General features: G+C 49.6%; 1 protein-coding gene across 4 annotated transcripts in view; it reads right to left on the bottom strand.

Moving 5' to 3' along the window:
- The window catches only part of phf20b (PHD finger protein 20, b), an 88,942-nt gene that overhangs the window by 40,821 nt on the left and 34,859 nt on the right, over positions 1-13,262 (bottom strand). For 2 of the 4 annotated variants that reach the window (XM_086005771.1, XM_086005768.1), the window contains exons 8-11: positions 13,022-13,168; positions 9,958-10,143; positions 8,563-8,622; positions 5,996-6,277 (exon numbers count right to left, since the gene is read on the bottom strand). In XM_086005771.1, coding sequence (XP_085861897.1) covers positions 5,996-6,277; positions 8,563-8,622; positions 9,958-10,143; positions 13,022-13,168 — 675 coding nt within the window. The remainder of the gene's footprint in view (positions 1-5,995; positions 6,278-8,562; positions 8,623-9,957; positions 10,144-13,021; positions 13,169-13,262) is intronic. The other 2 variants (XM_086005769.1, XM_086005770.1) reach the window with 2 other exon arrangements.

Consider the following 13,262-nt stretch of genomic DNA (forward strand, 5'->3'; position numbering starts at 1 on the left):
AGCCCTGCAAATTTCTTTCCTTCAGGTACTTATCAAATTCCCTTTTGAAAGCCGTGATTGAATCTGCCTCCCCCACCCTCTCAGGCAGTGCATTCCAGATCTTAACCACTCGCTGCGTAAATAAGTTTTTCCTCATGTCGTCTTTGGTTTTGCCAATCACCTTAAATCTGTGTCCTCTGGTTCTCGACCCTTCTGCCAATGGGAACAGTTTCCCTCTCTCTACTCTGTCCAGACCCCTCATGATTTTGAACACCTCTATCAAATCTCCTCTCAATCTTCTCTGCTCCAAGGAGAACAACCCCAGCTTCTCCAGTCTATCCACGTAACTGTAGTCCCTCATCCCTGGAACCATTCTTGTAAATCTTTTCTGCAGCCTCTCTCAGGCCTTCACATCCTTCCTAAAGTGTGGTGCCCAGAATTGGACACAGTACTCCAGTTGGGGCCGATCCAGTGTTTTATATAGGTTCACCATAATTTCCACACTTTTATACTCTATGGGCCCGATTTTGTGCATCGTGTGGGAAATGGTCGGATTCCCCGAATGTGGGGTTCTGACCCACAAAAAAATGGGTCAGCCAGCTGCACGCAATTTTCCCTCAAGTGGCCAATTAATTTCCAGTGTGTGGACAGCCTTGCTAATTGTCCATTTCTAGTCACAAAGCCCCACAGTATGATGTCATCATTCGTGGTGCTTTCAAGGTCCACAGCAAGCATTGCTTCCTCTGTTGGCTTCCACACGAACCATACAGGATGGCAGAGGAGCCTGCAGCAGCTGTGGCCAGTGCCAGACCCCGAGCTGCCTCCAAATTCGACGAAGCTTCAACTGCAGGCATTATTGGATGGGGTTAGGGCCCACAGGGAGGTCCTCTTCCCTAGGTCAGGCAGGAAGAGGCCTCCCACTGAGACCAAGGCTGCATGGATGCAGGTGTCAGCAGATGTCAACTCGAATGTGCATGTAACCTTGGCATCACATCTCTAACTCCTTCCTCTACTCCCCCACAGGACCATCCCGAGCCCCCATCCCCACTGTGGAGGAGGAAGAGGCTGTGCAGCCAGACTCCTCAGAGGAAGCTCCAACCTCTGAGGGCGCAGCGTCAGCAGAAGTAAGCGCACCCAGCACCAGCGCAGACACTCACACCTCAGGGGGACCTTCGGGACATAGAGTAGCGTTGTCACCTGGTGTTTCACAGCTCACAAGTGAGCCTCAGCAGATTCTGGAGACAGGGACAGCAGTGTAGAGTCCTCGTCGGAGGGCGCAGGACTCTGCCAGCTCAGCTCAGCTGCGCTGCATATCAACCCTCTGCCTCTGGGTCCATCCGCAAGAGAAGAGGTGATGGATCGCCATGCACAGATGCAGGAGTCTCTGGCAGGTTTTGTCTCCAGGTGTGAGCGAATGGAGGAGTCCATAGCGACCATGAGCAGAGCCTTTGTGGAGTCATTGGCACAGGAACGCATCACCATGGAAAGGTTGGCAACCTCCATGGAGGAGATAACTCGCCAGGGTACGGAAAACATGGTGAGTGCTCATAAGAGAATGACATGTCTTGAGGAGCGTTGGCCATCTATTGAACAGAGAAACCAGACCTTCATGGAAGTCCTTCTGAGTAGGACTGCCAGTGCAGAAACGGGTCCCCATGGCCCCCTAAAGCGCAGCAAGATGCTCTCAAGCCACTTCCAAGCGCTGGCCCCTTCTGGCCTGTGCAGCTTCAGGTGAGTGAGCAGCAGCCTGGTGCTCCTGGTGCTCATCCTGCTGTTCTTGGTTCTGCTGCTGCCGCCTCTGCTGCTGGAGATCCTCTAACGGCAAGAAGGGAAGGAAAAAAAGGCGTCCCATGCTTCTGGTAGATGCCTCCGCTGAGGAAGCGCTGAATGAGGGTGGCGAGAGGGGCTTCCCAGGAGATCACATTGGAGAAGTGTGTGAGGCTCCAACCTTCCACAGCTGTGCCTAAGCCTTGAAGAAGTAGCCCCAAGCCTGCAACAACAAGGTCCTTCAACATACAAATGCTCTCCGATTAAATCGCAGCTTTCCCGAATGACCTGCAGCTGAGAGCAAGCAAGCCGGCAAGCTTCACGCCAGGTTTCATCAGCGGGGTTCCCCGCAGGCGTGTTTAGCGTGGGGAACCCCTGAAAATCGCAAGGGCCCCCTAAAATGGCATTAAACATGCCAATAATTGGAGATTAGGGTCCCGACGGCCAGTCCCGCCAGCGGCGGGCGGGACTGAGTCGGGTCGCAGAGAAACGGTGGTCTGAAAGTCGGACGGGGCGGGGAATCAGGCGGGGGGGGGGGGGGGGGGGGGGTCGCGACCCCCTATTTCTGCGATTTTCAGCCCCCACCCGCCTGAAAACCCGCCCGACGGCTGGCAGAAAATCGGGGCCTATGCCTCTATTCATGAAGCCCAGGATCCTGTAAACCTTTTTAACCACTTTCTCAACCTGCCCTGCCACCTTCAATGATTTGTGCACACATACCCCCAGGTCTCTCTGTTTATGCACCCCCTTTAGGATTGCACCCTTTCCTCTCCTCATTCTTCCTACCAAAATATTTCACTTCGCATTTTTCTGCGTTAAATTTCATCTGCCGTGTGTCCGCCCATTTCACCAGCCTGTCTATGTCCTCTTGAAGTCTATCACTCTCCTCCTCACTGTTCACTATACTTCCAAGTTTTGTGTCATCTGCAAATTTTGAAATTGTGCCCTGTACACCCACATTCAAGTCATTAATAATATATATCAAGAAAAGCAGTGGTCCTAGAACTGATCCCTGGGGAACACCACTGTGTACCTTCCTCCAGTCCAATAAACAACCGTTCACCACTACTCTGTTTCAAAAAACTCAATCAAATTAAACACGATTTGCCTTTAACAAATCCGTGCTGGCTTTCCTTAATTAATCCACATGTGTCCAAGTGACTGTTAATTTTGTCCCTGATTACTGTTTCTAAAAGCTTCCCCACTACTGAGGTCAAACTGACTAGCCTGTAGTTGCTGGCTTTATCTTTACACCCTTTTTTGAACAATGGTGTAACATTTGCAATTCTCCAGTCCTCTGGCACCACCCTCGTATCTAAGGAGGATTGGAATATTATGGCCAGTACCTCCGCGATCTATTCCCTCAGCATCCGCTCCTGGTGATTTACCTACTTTAAGTACAGCCAGCCTTTTGAATACCTTCTCTTTATCAATTTGTATCCTATCAAGTATCTTCACTACCTCCTCCTTCACTATGTCTATGGCAGCATCCTCTTCCTTGGTGAAGACATGCGAAGTACTCGTGTAGTACCTCAGCCATACCCTCAGCCTCCATACATAGGTCTCCTTTTAGTCCCTAATCGGCCCCACCCCTCCTCTTACTACCCTTTTACTATTTATATGCCTATAGAAGACTTTTGGATTACCTTTTATGTTGGCTGCTATTCTATTCTCATACCCTCACTTTGCCCCTCTTATTTTCTTTTTCACTTCTCCTCTGACCTTTCTATATTTAGCCTGATTCTCAGATGTATTCTCGACCTGACATCTGTCATACACACTCTTTTTCTGCTTCATCATATTCTCCATCTCTTTCGTCATCCAGGGAGCCCTGACTTTAGTTGCCCTGCCTTTCCCCCTCGTGGTAATGTACCTCAACTGTACCTCAACTATTTCCTCTTTAATGGCAGCCCATTGTTCCATTACAGTTTTTCCTGCCAATCTTTGATTCCAGTTTACCCGGGCCAGATCCGTTCTCATCCCACTGAAATTGGCCTTCCCCCAGTTAAACATTTTTACTCTAGATTACTCCCTGTCCTCTTCCATAGCTAATCTAAACCTTATGATACTATGATCACTGTTCCCTAAATGTTCACCTACTGACACTTGCTCCACTTGACCTACCTCATTCCCCAGAATCAGATCCAGCAATGCCTCCTCCCTCGTCGGGCAGGAAACATACTGATCAAGAAAGTTCTCCTGAACACACTTCAGAAATTCTTCCCCTTCTCTGACCTTAACACTATTACGATCCCAGTCTATATTAGGATAGTTGAAGTCCCCCATTATTACTACTCTATAGTTCTTGCACCTTTCTGTAATTTCTCTGCACATTTGCTCCTCCATCTCTTTCCCACTAGTGGTCTAGTAGTGTAATGGCCCCTCTATTATTTCTGAACTCTAGCCATATAGATTCTGTCCTTGACCCCCTCCAGGACATCCTCTCTCTCCAGCACTGTAACATTCTCCTTGACCAATACTGTCACACCACCTCTCCGATCTTTCCTGAACACTTAATAACCAGGAATATTTAATACCCAATCCTGCCCTTTTTTGAGCCAGGTCTCAGTTATTGCCACAACATCATATTCCCATGTGGCTATTTGTGTCTGCAGCTCACTTACCTTGTTTACTATGCTTCGTGCGTTCACATACATACACTGTAAACCCATCTTAGGCCATCCTGTATTCTCTCTTAGTTTGACCCCACCTAATACCTCACTATTTCTTACTTTACTGCTCTCTGCCTCTCCCAATCTTTTGAGCACTTTATTTCTCCTTTCTAATGTTACATCCTAGTGCCCATCCCCCTGCCAAATTAGTTTAAACCCTCCCCAACAGCACTAACAAACCACGAGGATATTGGTTCCGGCCCTGTTGAGATTCAACCCTTCCGGCCTGTACAGGTCCCATCTCCCCCAGAACCGGTCCCAATGCCCCAGGAATCTAAAGCCCTTCCTCCTGCGCCATCTCTCCAGCCACGCATTCATCTGCGCTATCCTCCTATTTCTATACTCACTAGCGCGTGGCGCCGGGAGTAATCTGGAGATTACTACCTTTGAGGTCCTGCTTTTTAATCTCTTTCCTAGCTCCCTGAAATCTGCCTGCAGGACCTCATCCCTCTTTCTGCCTATGTCATTGGTACCGATATGGACCACGACCTCTGGCTGTTCACCCTCCCCCCTCAGAATATTCTGCAGCCACTCAGTGACATCCTTCAGTGAGACCATCACCTCACATCAATATTGACCAGACTGTAGTCTGAATCTATACCGACAGCAGTTAGAATCATACAACACAAAAGGAGGCCATTCGACCCATCTTGCCCATGCCGGCTCTTTCACAGATCTGTCCAATTAGTCCCACGGCCGTGCTCTTTCCCCATGGCCCTGCACATTTTCCCCCCTTCAATTGAGGCGAGTGGGACTAATTGGACAGCTCTTTCAAAAGGCTCGGCACAGGCACAGACACATTGGGCCAAGTGACTTCAATGATTTAAAGGGAGATGAGGAGAATTATACAACGGGCCATTACTATCGGGAATTCACTGCGTGAAAGTGTCAGTCGTGGCTCAGTGGGCAGCACTCTCGTCTCCGAGTCAGAAGGGCTGTGGGTTCAAGTCCCACTCCAGGGACTGGAGCACAAAAAATCCAGGCCGACACTCCCAGTGCAGTGCTGAGGGAGTGCTACAGCGTCGGAGGTGCCGTCTTTCGGATGAGACGTTAAACCGAGGCCCCGTCTGCTCTCTCAGGTGGATGTAAAAGATCCCATGGCATTATATCGAAGAAGAGCAGGGGAGTTATCCCCGGTGTCCTGGCCCAATATTTATCCCTCAACCAACATCACTAAAAACAGATCATCCTGTCATTATCACCTTGCTGTTTGTGGGAGCTTGCTGTGTGCAAATTGGCTGCCGCGTTTCCCTACATTACAACACAGTAACTCCACTTCAAAAAAAGTATTTGATTGGCTGTAAAGGGCTTTGGGACGTGCTGAGGTTGTGAAAGGCGCGATAGAAATGCAAGTCTTTTTTTTTTTAAAAAAGGGCGGTGGTAGCAGATTTAATAGTGACTTTCAAAAGGGAGAACTGGGCATATACTCCAAAAGGAAAGAATTTGCAGGGCCCAAAGAGCAGGGGGAGTGTTGGACTAATTGGAGAGCTCTTTGAACGAGTCGGCGCAGTGCAGTCGCGATGGGCCGAACGGCCTCCTCTGTGACGCCCGAGTCGATCGTGTGGTCAGATACTCACACATGGAACCCGACGTGGTGCGGCGTCTCTTGGTGCTGTCCAGGAGGGATTCGGCCTCCAAGGCGCAGGAGCCGCGCGTCTGCATGCTTCTCTTGGGGGAGCTCTGGTCCGGCTCCACCTTGTCCATGCCGTGGTAGTACTTCATGTGGTAGTGCAGCATCTTGGCTTTGCGGAAGGCCTTCGAGCATTCGGGAATCTTGCACTTAAACTTGTTGTGGTCCAGGTCGATGATCAGCGCCTTGGGGGGCAGGTGGTCCTCGGAGTTTTGAGCGGTGCTCGTTACTGTGGGGGGGGGGGGTTGTAAAAAAGAACACATACCCGTGAGTTTCTACAATTAGTTAAACTCCCTCCTCCCGCCATCCCCGGTATAAAAATTAAAACACCAGCAATTCAGAGAGGAGTGAAGTAAGATAAGCTAGTGGAGTGCCAGTAAGGCCTGCATAGCTGTTATGCTCATAGTGTCAAGCAAGGCAATGTAGCCGCTCAGCTAAGTCAATGGCATTGTCTAGAACGCACACCTGGGAGTAAGTTAAAAGGCCGTCAGGTCATCAGAGGGATCAGACAACACTGTTAACCCTTCCTTCCCCACCCCCACTCCGAGAATGAAAGGTGGGGTGGCTTACGAACTGCATTGGAAAGCCAGAGCTGTGCAGAGAGTGGCCGTCACGTGATGATATGTACCAAGGGCTCCCGAGGTCGAAGAAGGAGCAGACACTGGCATGGGGTTATTGGAGGTCAGAGAGAGAAGGCGGAAGCTGGAGAAATGTTGCCCCCAGCCCACCCACTCAGGGATTTAAAAAAAAACAAACGTCCTTTTTGTCATTTAATCTGTCCTGCCTGCCACTCTATCACAGACCTTCCCTTTTGCTCTTCTCCACTTTCCCAGCCCCTGCACTTGCTCAGAACCTGTTACATCTCTAGAACTTTTTCCAGTTCTGACGAAGGGTCATCGACCTGAAACGTTAACTCGGTTTCACTCTCCACAGATGCTGCCTGACCTGCTGAGTATTTCCAGCATCCACAGTACGTTGCTTTTCTACACACACACATACAGTTAAGGCTGCTGGATTGTCGTTTGACTTGCTCTGAAAGCAGTTTATACCCTGTTATCTCATTATCAGTTGACAACAAAACCACTGGGCTCATTGAGAGACGGTAGGAGGGAGAAGAGAGAGAATTATTATTTTATTTTTAACTCAGTGCCCGCTCCTGGTCACTATCCAGTTACTCATGCTGGAAAGCGTGTGCGTGCGGCCCTTGGGAGAACATGCGTGTGGCAGTGATGCCCTCCATGGTACAACAGCCCGACACTCGCTGCCTAGGCTCGCACACTTGATAAAAGTCTGTCGCTACCCACCTAACCAGATCCCAGGAGGAGTCGCGGCATTCGGGAGCTGAGCAAACTTTTGGGAAAGGGGATGCAAATGGCATGCCGTGTTGGCACTTAACGTACCCGCAGAACGCATGTGGACAATCCACCCCCCACCCAACCACATGGTTGCGTTACTGATTTGTGGAGGAATGGGACTCCAAAAGGAAAGCCCACCCCCCAAACTCATGGGCTGCTCTTGAGCAGCGCCTGCTGGTTGGCTCAGGAACAGTGTCAGCTCAGCACCTCTGTGCCACCCAGTCTGGGGGAAATGTTGGGCGACGGCAGGGAAAGCGGGAAGGAAGCTGTGAGATAAGTCAACCTGCGAGGAGTTAGGCAACATCGACCAATAAAGGAGGAATCTCCTACCCAAGTGACATCATGGATTGCAGGGGACGGTAGCATAGTGGTTAAGTTACGGGACTAGTAATCCAGAGGCCTGGACTAATGATCCGGCGACGTGAGTTCAAATCCCACCACGGCAGCTGTGGAATTTAAATTCAGTTAATTAAATAAATCTGGAATAAAAAGCTGGTATCAGTAATGGTGACCATGAAACTACTGGACTGTCGTCAAAACCCATCTGGTTCACCAATATCCTTTAGGGAAGGAAATCTGCCACCCTTACCCGGTCTGGCCGATATGTGATTCCAGACCCACAGCAATGTGGTTGATTCTGAAATGGCCTAGCAAGCCACTCAGTTGTCAAGGCGGCGGCTCACCACCACCTTCTCGAGAGCAATGGGCACCCAGCGATGCCCACAGCCCGTGAATGAATAAAAAATAAAAAAAAGGTGCAATGCCACCCCATGCAACACATGGTGGATTAGCTTTTGTTACTAGACAGCCAAGAATCTCGTGTACAACACATGCCTTTTGCTAAGCCAACGTATTAGTTAATGCCCCTTTGCTCAGCCACTGTCACAGGAGCTCCCTATCGCATCATTCTCCTGGTGAGCTGATGTGAGGTTTTTGTGATTCTGGAAGGTCCTATTACGCTGAAATTTAATACACGACTAAATTCTTCTCTTCCCGTTTCACACAGCCGTTTACAAGCGTTTTAGCAGACGAATAAGCACATATATACACACACACACATTCACACCCACACACACGCGAACGAAGACAGACAGCGGGTGGACGGACAGGGATGCTGCGGTAGCGAGTCCTTGCTGGCCTCACTAAAAGGAAAACATACAGGGTTCCCTACTGTATCTGTTTGGGTTCTGGGATCGAGGCACACGCTTCACAACAGGAGCTGAGAAGAGGAAAACAAAAAACAGAATTACTCGTGGGTCTTCTGCACGGCCAACAAGTCACTTTCCTAAAGGTGGGGTGGGGGTGGGGGGGTCCCGTCCGAAGATGGCGGGGGGGGAGGAGGGCCTCCCCAACAAGGACCCTTCCAAAAGGAGAGGGGGCGCGGGCGGGGATAACTCGTCAGCAAGAACCCTTTTCTTTCCATTTGTTAAAAAAAACCAAATTCTGCAAATGTTTAAACTCGTCGTGACAAGAGACGTTATTTTTGAGAAATGAGAACAGATTTCTACTTGTGACGCCAGAGTTCGAATCCAGACGGGTGTGGGAATTAAATCTTCTGCCGCTCGTGGCTCAAAAGTTTCTGAATGAAGCCAGCTTAGAGCAGAAAGCTTAATCCTGCTCCTGAGGGGGGCGGAGCACAAGCGCACAGCACAACGCCATCCACAGTTTTAAAGAAAGACTTGCATTTATATAGCGCCTTTCACGACCACCGGACGTCTCAAAAGTGCTTTACAGTATTTTTTGAAGTGGAGTCACTGTTGTAATGTAGGAAACGCGGCAGCCAATTTGCGCACAGCAAGCTCCCACAAACAGCAATATGATAATGACCAGATAATCTGTTTTTTTTTAATGTTATGTTGGTTGAGGGAGAAATATTGGCCAGGACACCGGGGAATAACTCCCCTGCTCTTCTTCAAAATAGTGGCCGCGGGATCTTTTACATCCGCCTGAGGGGGCAGACGGGGCCTCGGTTTAACGTCTCATCCGAAAGGCTGGCACCTCCGGCAGTGCAGCACTCCCTCAGCACCGCACTGGGAGTGTCAGCCTAGATTTTTGAACCTACAACCTTCTAACTCAAGAGGCGAGTGTGCTACCCACTGAGCCACGGCTGACACTGCAGTGTTCACTGGTGGTCTCAGACAGAGACACCGTGAAATATGACTGTGTGCGGGACACAGAAATGTTTACACTGATGGGGAGAGCTCACTCTCTCGTGAGATGGAGGTTAACAGGGTGCGACTGGGGCAGCGCACAGAAAGCTTCACTCTGCATCCATCCCAAATTATAATGGACCCCTGGATGAAACAAGTAGAAAAATATTCCACTCCCAGCACCTTGGTGAGCACAGGTTTTTTTACAAATACAAAACGCAACTGGATTCAGCCTTCAGACTATCTGGAGCTTCAGATAACTTTTACCAAACTCTTATTCTGTACGATAAAACCTGAACACGCCGCGTTGCACGGTTCCAGTGATTAAATGACTCCACCCCCAGCGTTTATTCTTACCGGTGCACACGCCACCTATGGGACAGGAACACCCATCTCCGTCTTACCGGCTTCGCTGGAAGGGTCTTTCGGCTTGGAGCTCGGCGCGGGGGAGTCCACCTTCGCCGCTTCGTCGGCCTGGCGCTCAGGGCTGGCAACCCCCTCGGGCGCTGAATGGTCGGATGTGGCGCCCGAGGGACACTGGGCTTGGGCGTCGGGAGCCTGCCGGGCCTGGGCAGGGGGCTCGGAGCTTGCTGCCGTGGGAGTCAAACGCAGTCAACACCTCGGCAACACAACACAAAACAGTTCATTCACGAGTTTCACTTTCGGGCAATTTTCAAGTCACCGACCAACTTGGGGGCTGTCATTTATTAAATTAGCGCAGTCAATTTTTCAGCGGATAGACAGTACTGCCAAGATCATCTTTCACACTTGCAGTTCCTTTAATCCTGAGTTCAACAGAAAGTAGGACTGAAGGTCCATATAAAGAATGGCAGAGCGAGGAAACAAATTAGTTGTGAGGAAAGGCTCGAACTTAAAAGGGCCGATGTTTCCTAGCATTACGAATCATACAGCACAGAAGGAGGCCATTCGGCCCACTGTGCCTGTGCTGGCTGTGAAAGAGCAATCCAATTAGTCCCACTCCCTCCTGCTCTTTCTCCATATCCCTGCAAATTTTCCTTCTTCAACTGAGGGGGGGGATGGGACTAATTGGATAGCTCTTTCAAAAGGGCCGGCACAGGCACGATGGGCCGAATAACTTCAATTATCTTCCCCACATAGCTGTAAAAGCAGCCTTTGTATAATGAGGCATGTGCTACAGGAAACTTTGTGCTATCCGGCACCGACGGGACCGAGCTGTTGCCGTCCCATCAAAACTGCCGGACACTCCAGCGCTAATGTTAAAACATACGGAAGCTTTTGAGCTCCGTATCTAGCAACAAACCCTGTTGCTTAGCTTCTAAACAGTCGGCCGTAGCTTGCAAGCGTCTCTGTAGCTAAGCAACAGCTTTAGCTAGACCTTGCAGAGCCTGACTAGTGAAAAAAAAGCAACGAAAAGAAAAAAAACTTACTGAACCGACTCCTGATTTTTGCCGGTGGCTCGAGCATTCCGGACAGTTAACCTCCGGATAAACCAAAGTTTCCTGTACTTATTGTGTGCTACATTGCCAGTGATGGGCAAACACAATGTCATGAACTATTGCCCACCACAGAACAGAGAAGGCCAAGAGGAGGTTTGATGGAGGTGTTTAAAATCATGAAGGGTTTAGATAGAGCAAATAAAGAGAAACTGTTTCCAATGGCGGAAAGGGTCGATAACCAGAGGGCCCAGATTTAAGGTGATTGGCAAAAGAACCAAAAGCGCCATGAGGAAAAACTTTTTTAGGGTTTGGAATGCACAGCCTGATAGGGAAAATGGAAAAAGAATCAATAGTAGTCTTCAAAAGGGAATTGGAGAAATACTTGGAGAAAAAATTGCAGGGATATGGGGAAAGAGCGGGGGAGTGGGACTAACTGGATTGCTCTTCGAAAGAGCCGGCGCAGACTCGATGGGCCGAATGGCCTCCTTCTGTGCTGTACTGTGCTATGCTAACAACAGAGAGCGTGGTATGGACAGGTTTATATGGTGTCCACATCAATGAGGGAGTCTTAAACAATACATATTACACCATCAGATTTGTGGTGCGGGGAGGGGGGCGCGGCGTGGGGAGGGGGGCGCGGCGCGGGGAGGGGCGTGGTACTGAAGGACGCAGTGCAGTTAGGAGTGAGAGTAAACAGTCTATTTACAGATTGGACCCGGTCTAACATTTGAATTTTAATTGGGGGGGGGGGGGGCTGGAGGAGAAGAGAGGTACATCCCACCGCAGATTACCGCCAACATTTCATCTCTGGCCAGTTTTCAGACGAGAAATAAGCCGATCTTCCTCTCCGACACCACCTCCCAGCAGTTATCAAGCTACGTGCTCTGCCCAAAGTCCATTATTTCAAAAACGTTTTATGCACTTTACTATTTGAATTTACTTAAAACAACTTTGCTCCAAACTTCTGGGCACGGATTGAGCACTGCACTTGAGCAATTCAGTAGAACGAGCTACAGTAGCACAGTGGGTATGTTCCTGGACTAGTAATCCAGAGGCCTGGACTAATGACCCAGAGACACAAGTTCAAATCCCACCACGGCAGCTGGAATTAAGAAGCTAGTGTCAGTAATGGTGACCATGAAACTACCGGATTGTTGTAAAAACCCATCTGGTTCACTGATGTCATTTAGGGAAGGAAATCTGCCGCCCTTACCCTGTCTGGCCGATATGTGACTCCAGACCCACAGCAATGTGGTTGACTCTTAATTGCCCCTCTGAAATGGCCTAGCAAGACACTCAATTGTATCAAAGGGCATTGCCAGCGACGGCCACATCCCGTGAATGAATAAAAAAAAATAACGCGCAAGTTCAGCGTAACTGAGAAAACTGAGTGTGCCCTGGGCGGATTCTCCCTCCCAATTTTTCTTCCTTACGGGGAGAGGAAATGGGATAAACATCAAGCTCTGTTTTAGCATCTCCCTACACCAGATCAAGAACTCAGTAAAACGTAGAATGGCAGGACGCACCACCGTTACAGAGGTTTGCTTCCCCTCGTCGCGCGGCAAGAAAACAAGCTCTTTGTTGAGAGATTGGGTCGATTGGGCTTATATTCGCTAGAGTTTAGAAGAATGAGAGGGGATCTCATTGAAACTTATAAAATTCTAACAGGACTAGACAGACTAGATGCAGGAAGGATGTTCCCGATGGTCGGGGGAGTCCAGAACCAGGGGTCACAGTCTAAGGATAAGGGGTAGGCCATTTAGGACAGAGATGAGGAGGAATTTCTTCACCCCAGAGAGTGGTGAACCTGTGGAATTCTCTACCACAGAAGGCAGTTGAGGCAAATTCATTAAATATATTCAAGAAGGAGTTGGATCTATTTCTTGAGGCTAAAGGGATCAAGGGATATGGGGAGAAGGCAGGGACCGGGTACTGAATTTGGATGATCAGCCATGATCTCATTGAATGGCGGAGCAGGCTCAAGGGGCCGAATGGCTTACTCCTGCTCCTATCTTCTATGTTTTCTGTAAGAAAATGAAGAGAACTTCACCTTTTTCCTGGTCCTTTGTCCTGCTCCAGGGTTCCGCTCCATCACTCTGGGCACCGGTGGATGAGGTATTGCTGTCGCCGGAAGCGAGGCGCAAAGACCGCCGTCTGTTCTGGTCCTGACCTTGATTGCCCGTGGACTGCCTCTGGCCTGTACAATCACACAAAGGAAAGCAAAGCGTACAGCTGTTAGTCGAGCACATTTTCTCCTCTCCTCCTCGGTGAGAGATTACCGAGTACATCAC

Source organism: Somniosus microcephalus, chromosome 13 (assembly GCF_052327205.1).
Source record: "Somniosus microcephalus isolate GS21.2 chromosome 13, FLI_Smic_1.0, whole genome shotgun sequence".
Classification (NCBI taxonomy): domain Eukaryota; kingdom Metazoa; phylum Chordata; class Chondrichthyes; order Squaliformes; family Somniosidae; genus Somniosus; species Somniosus microcephalus.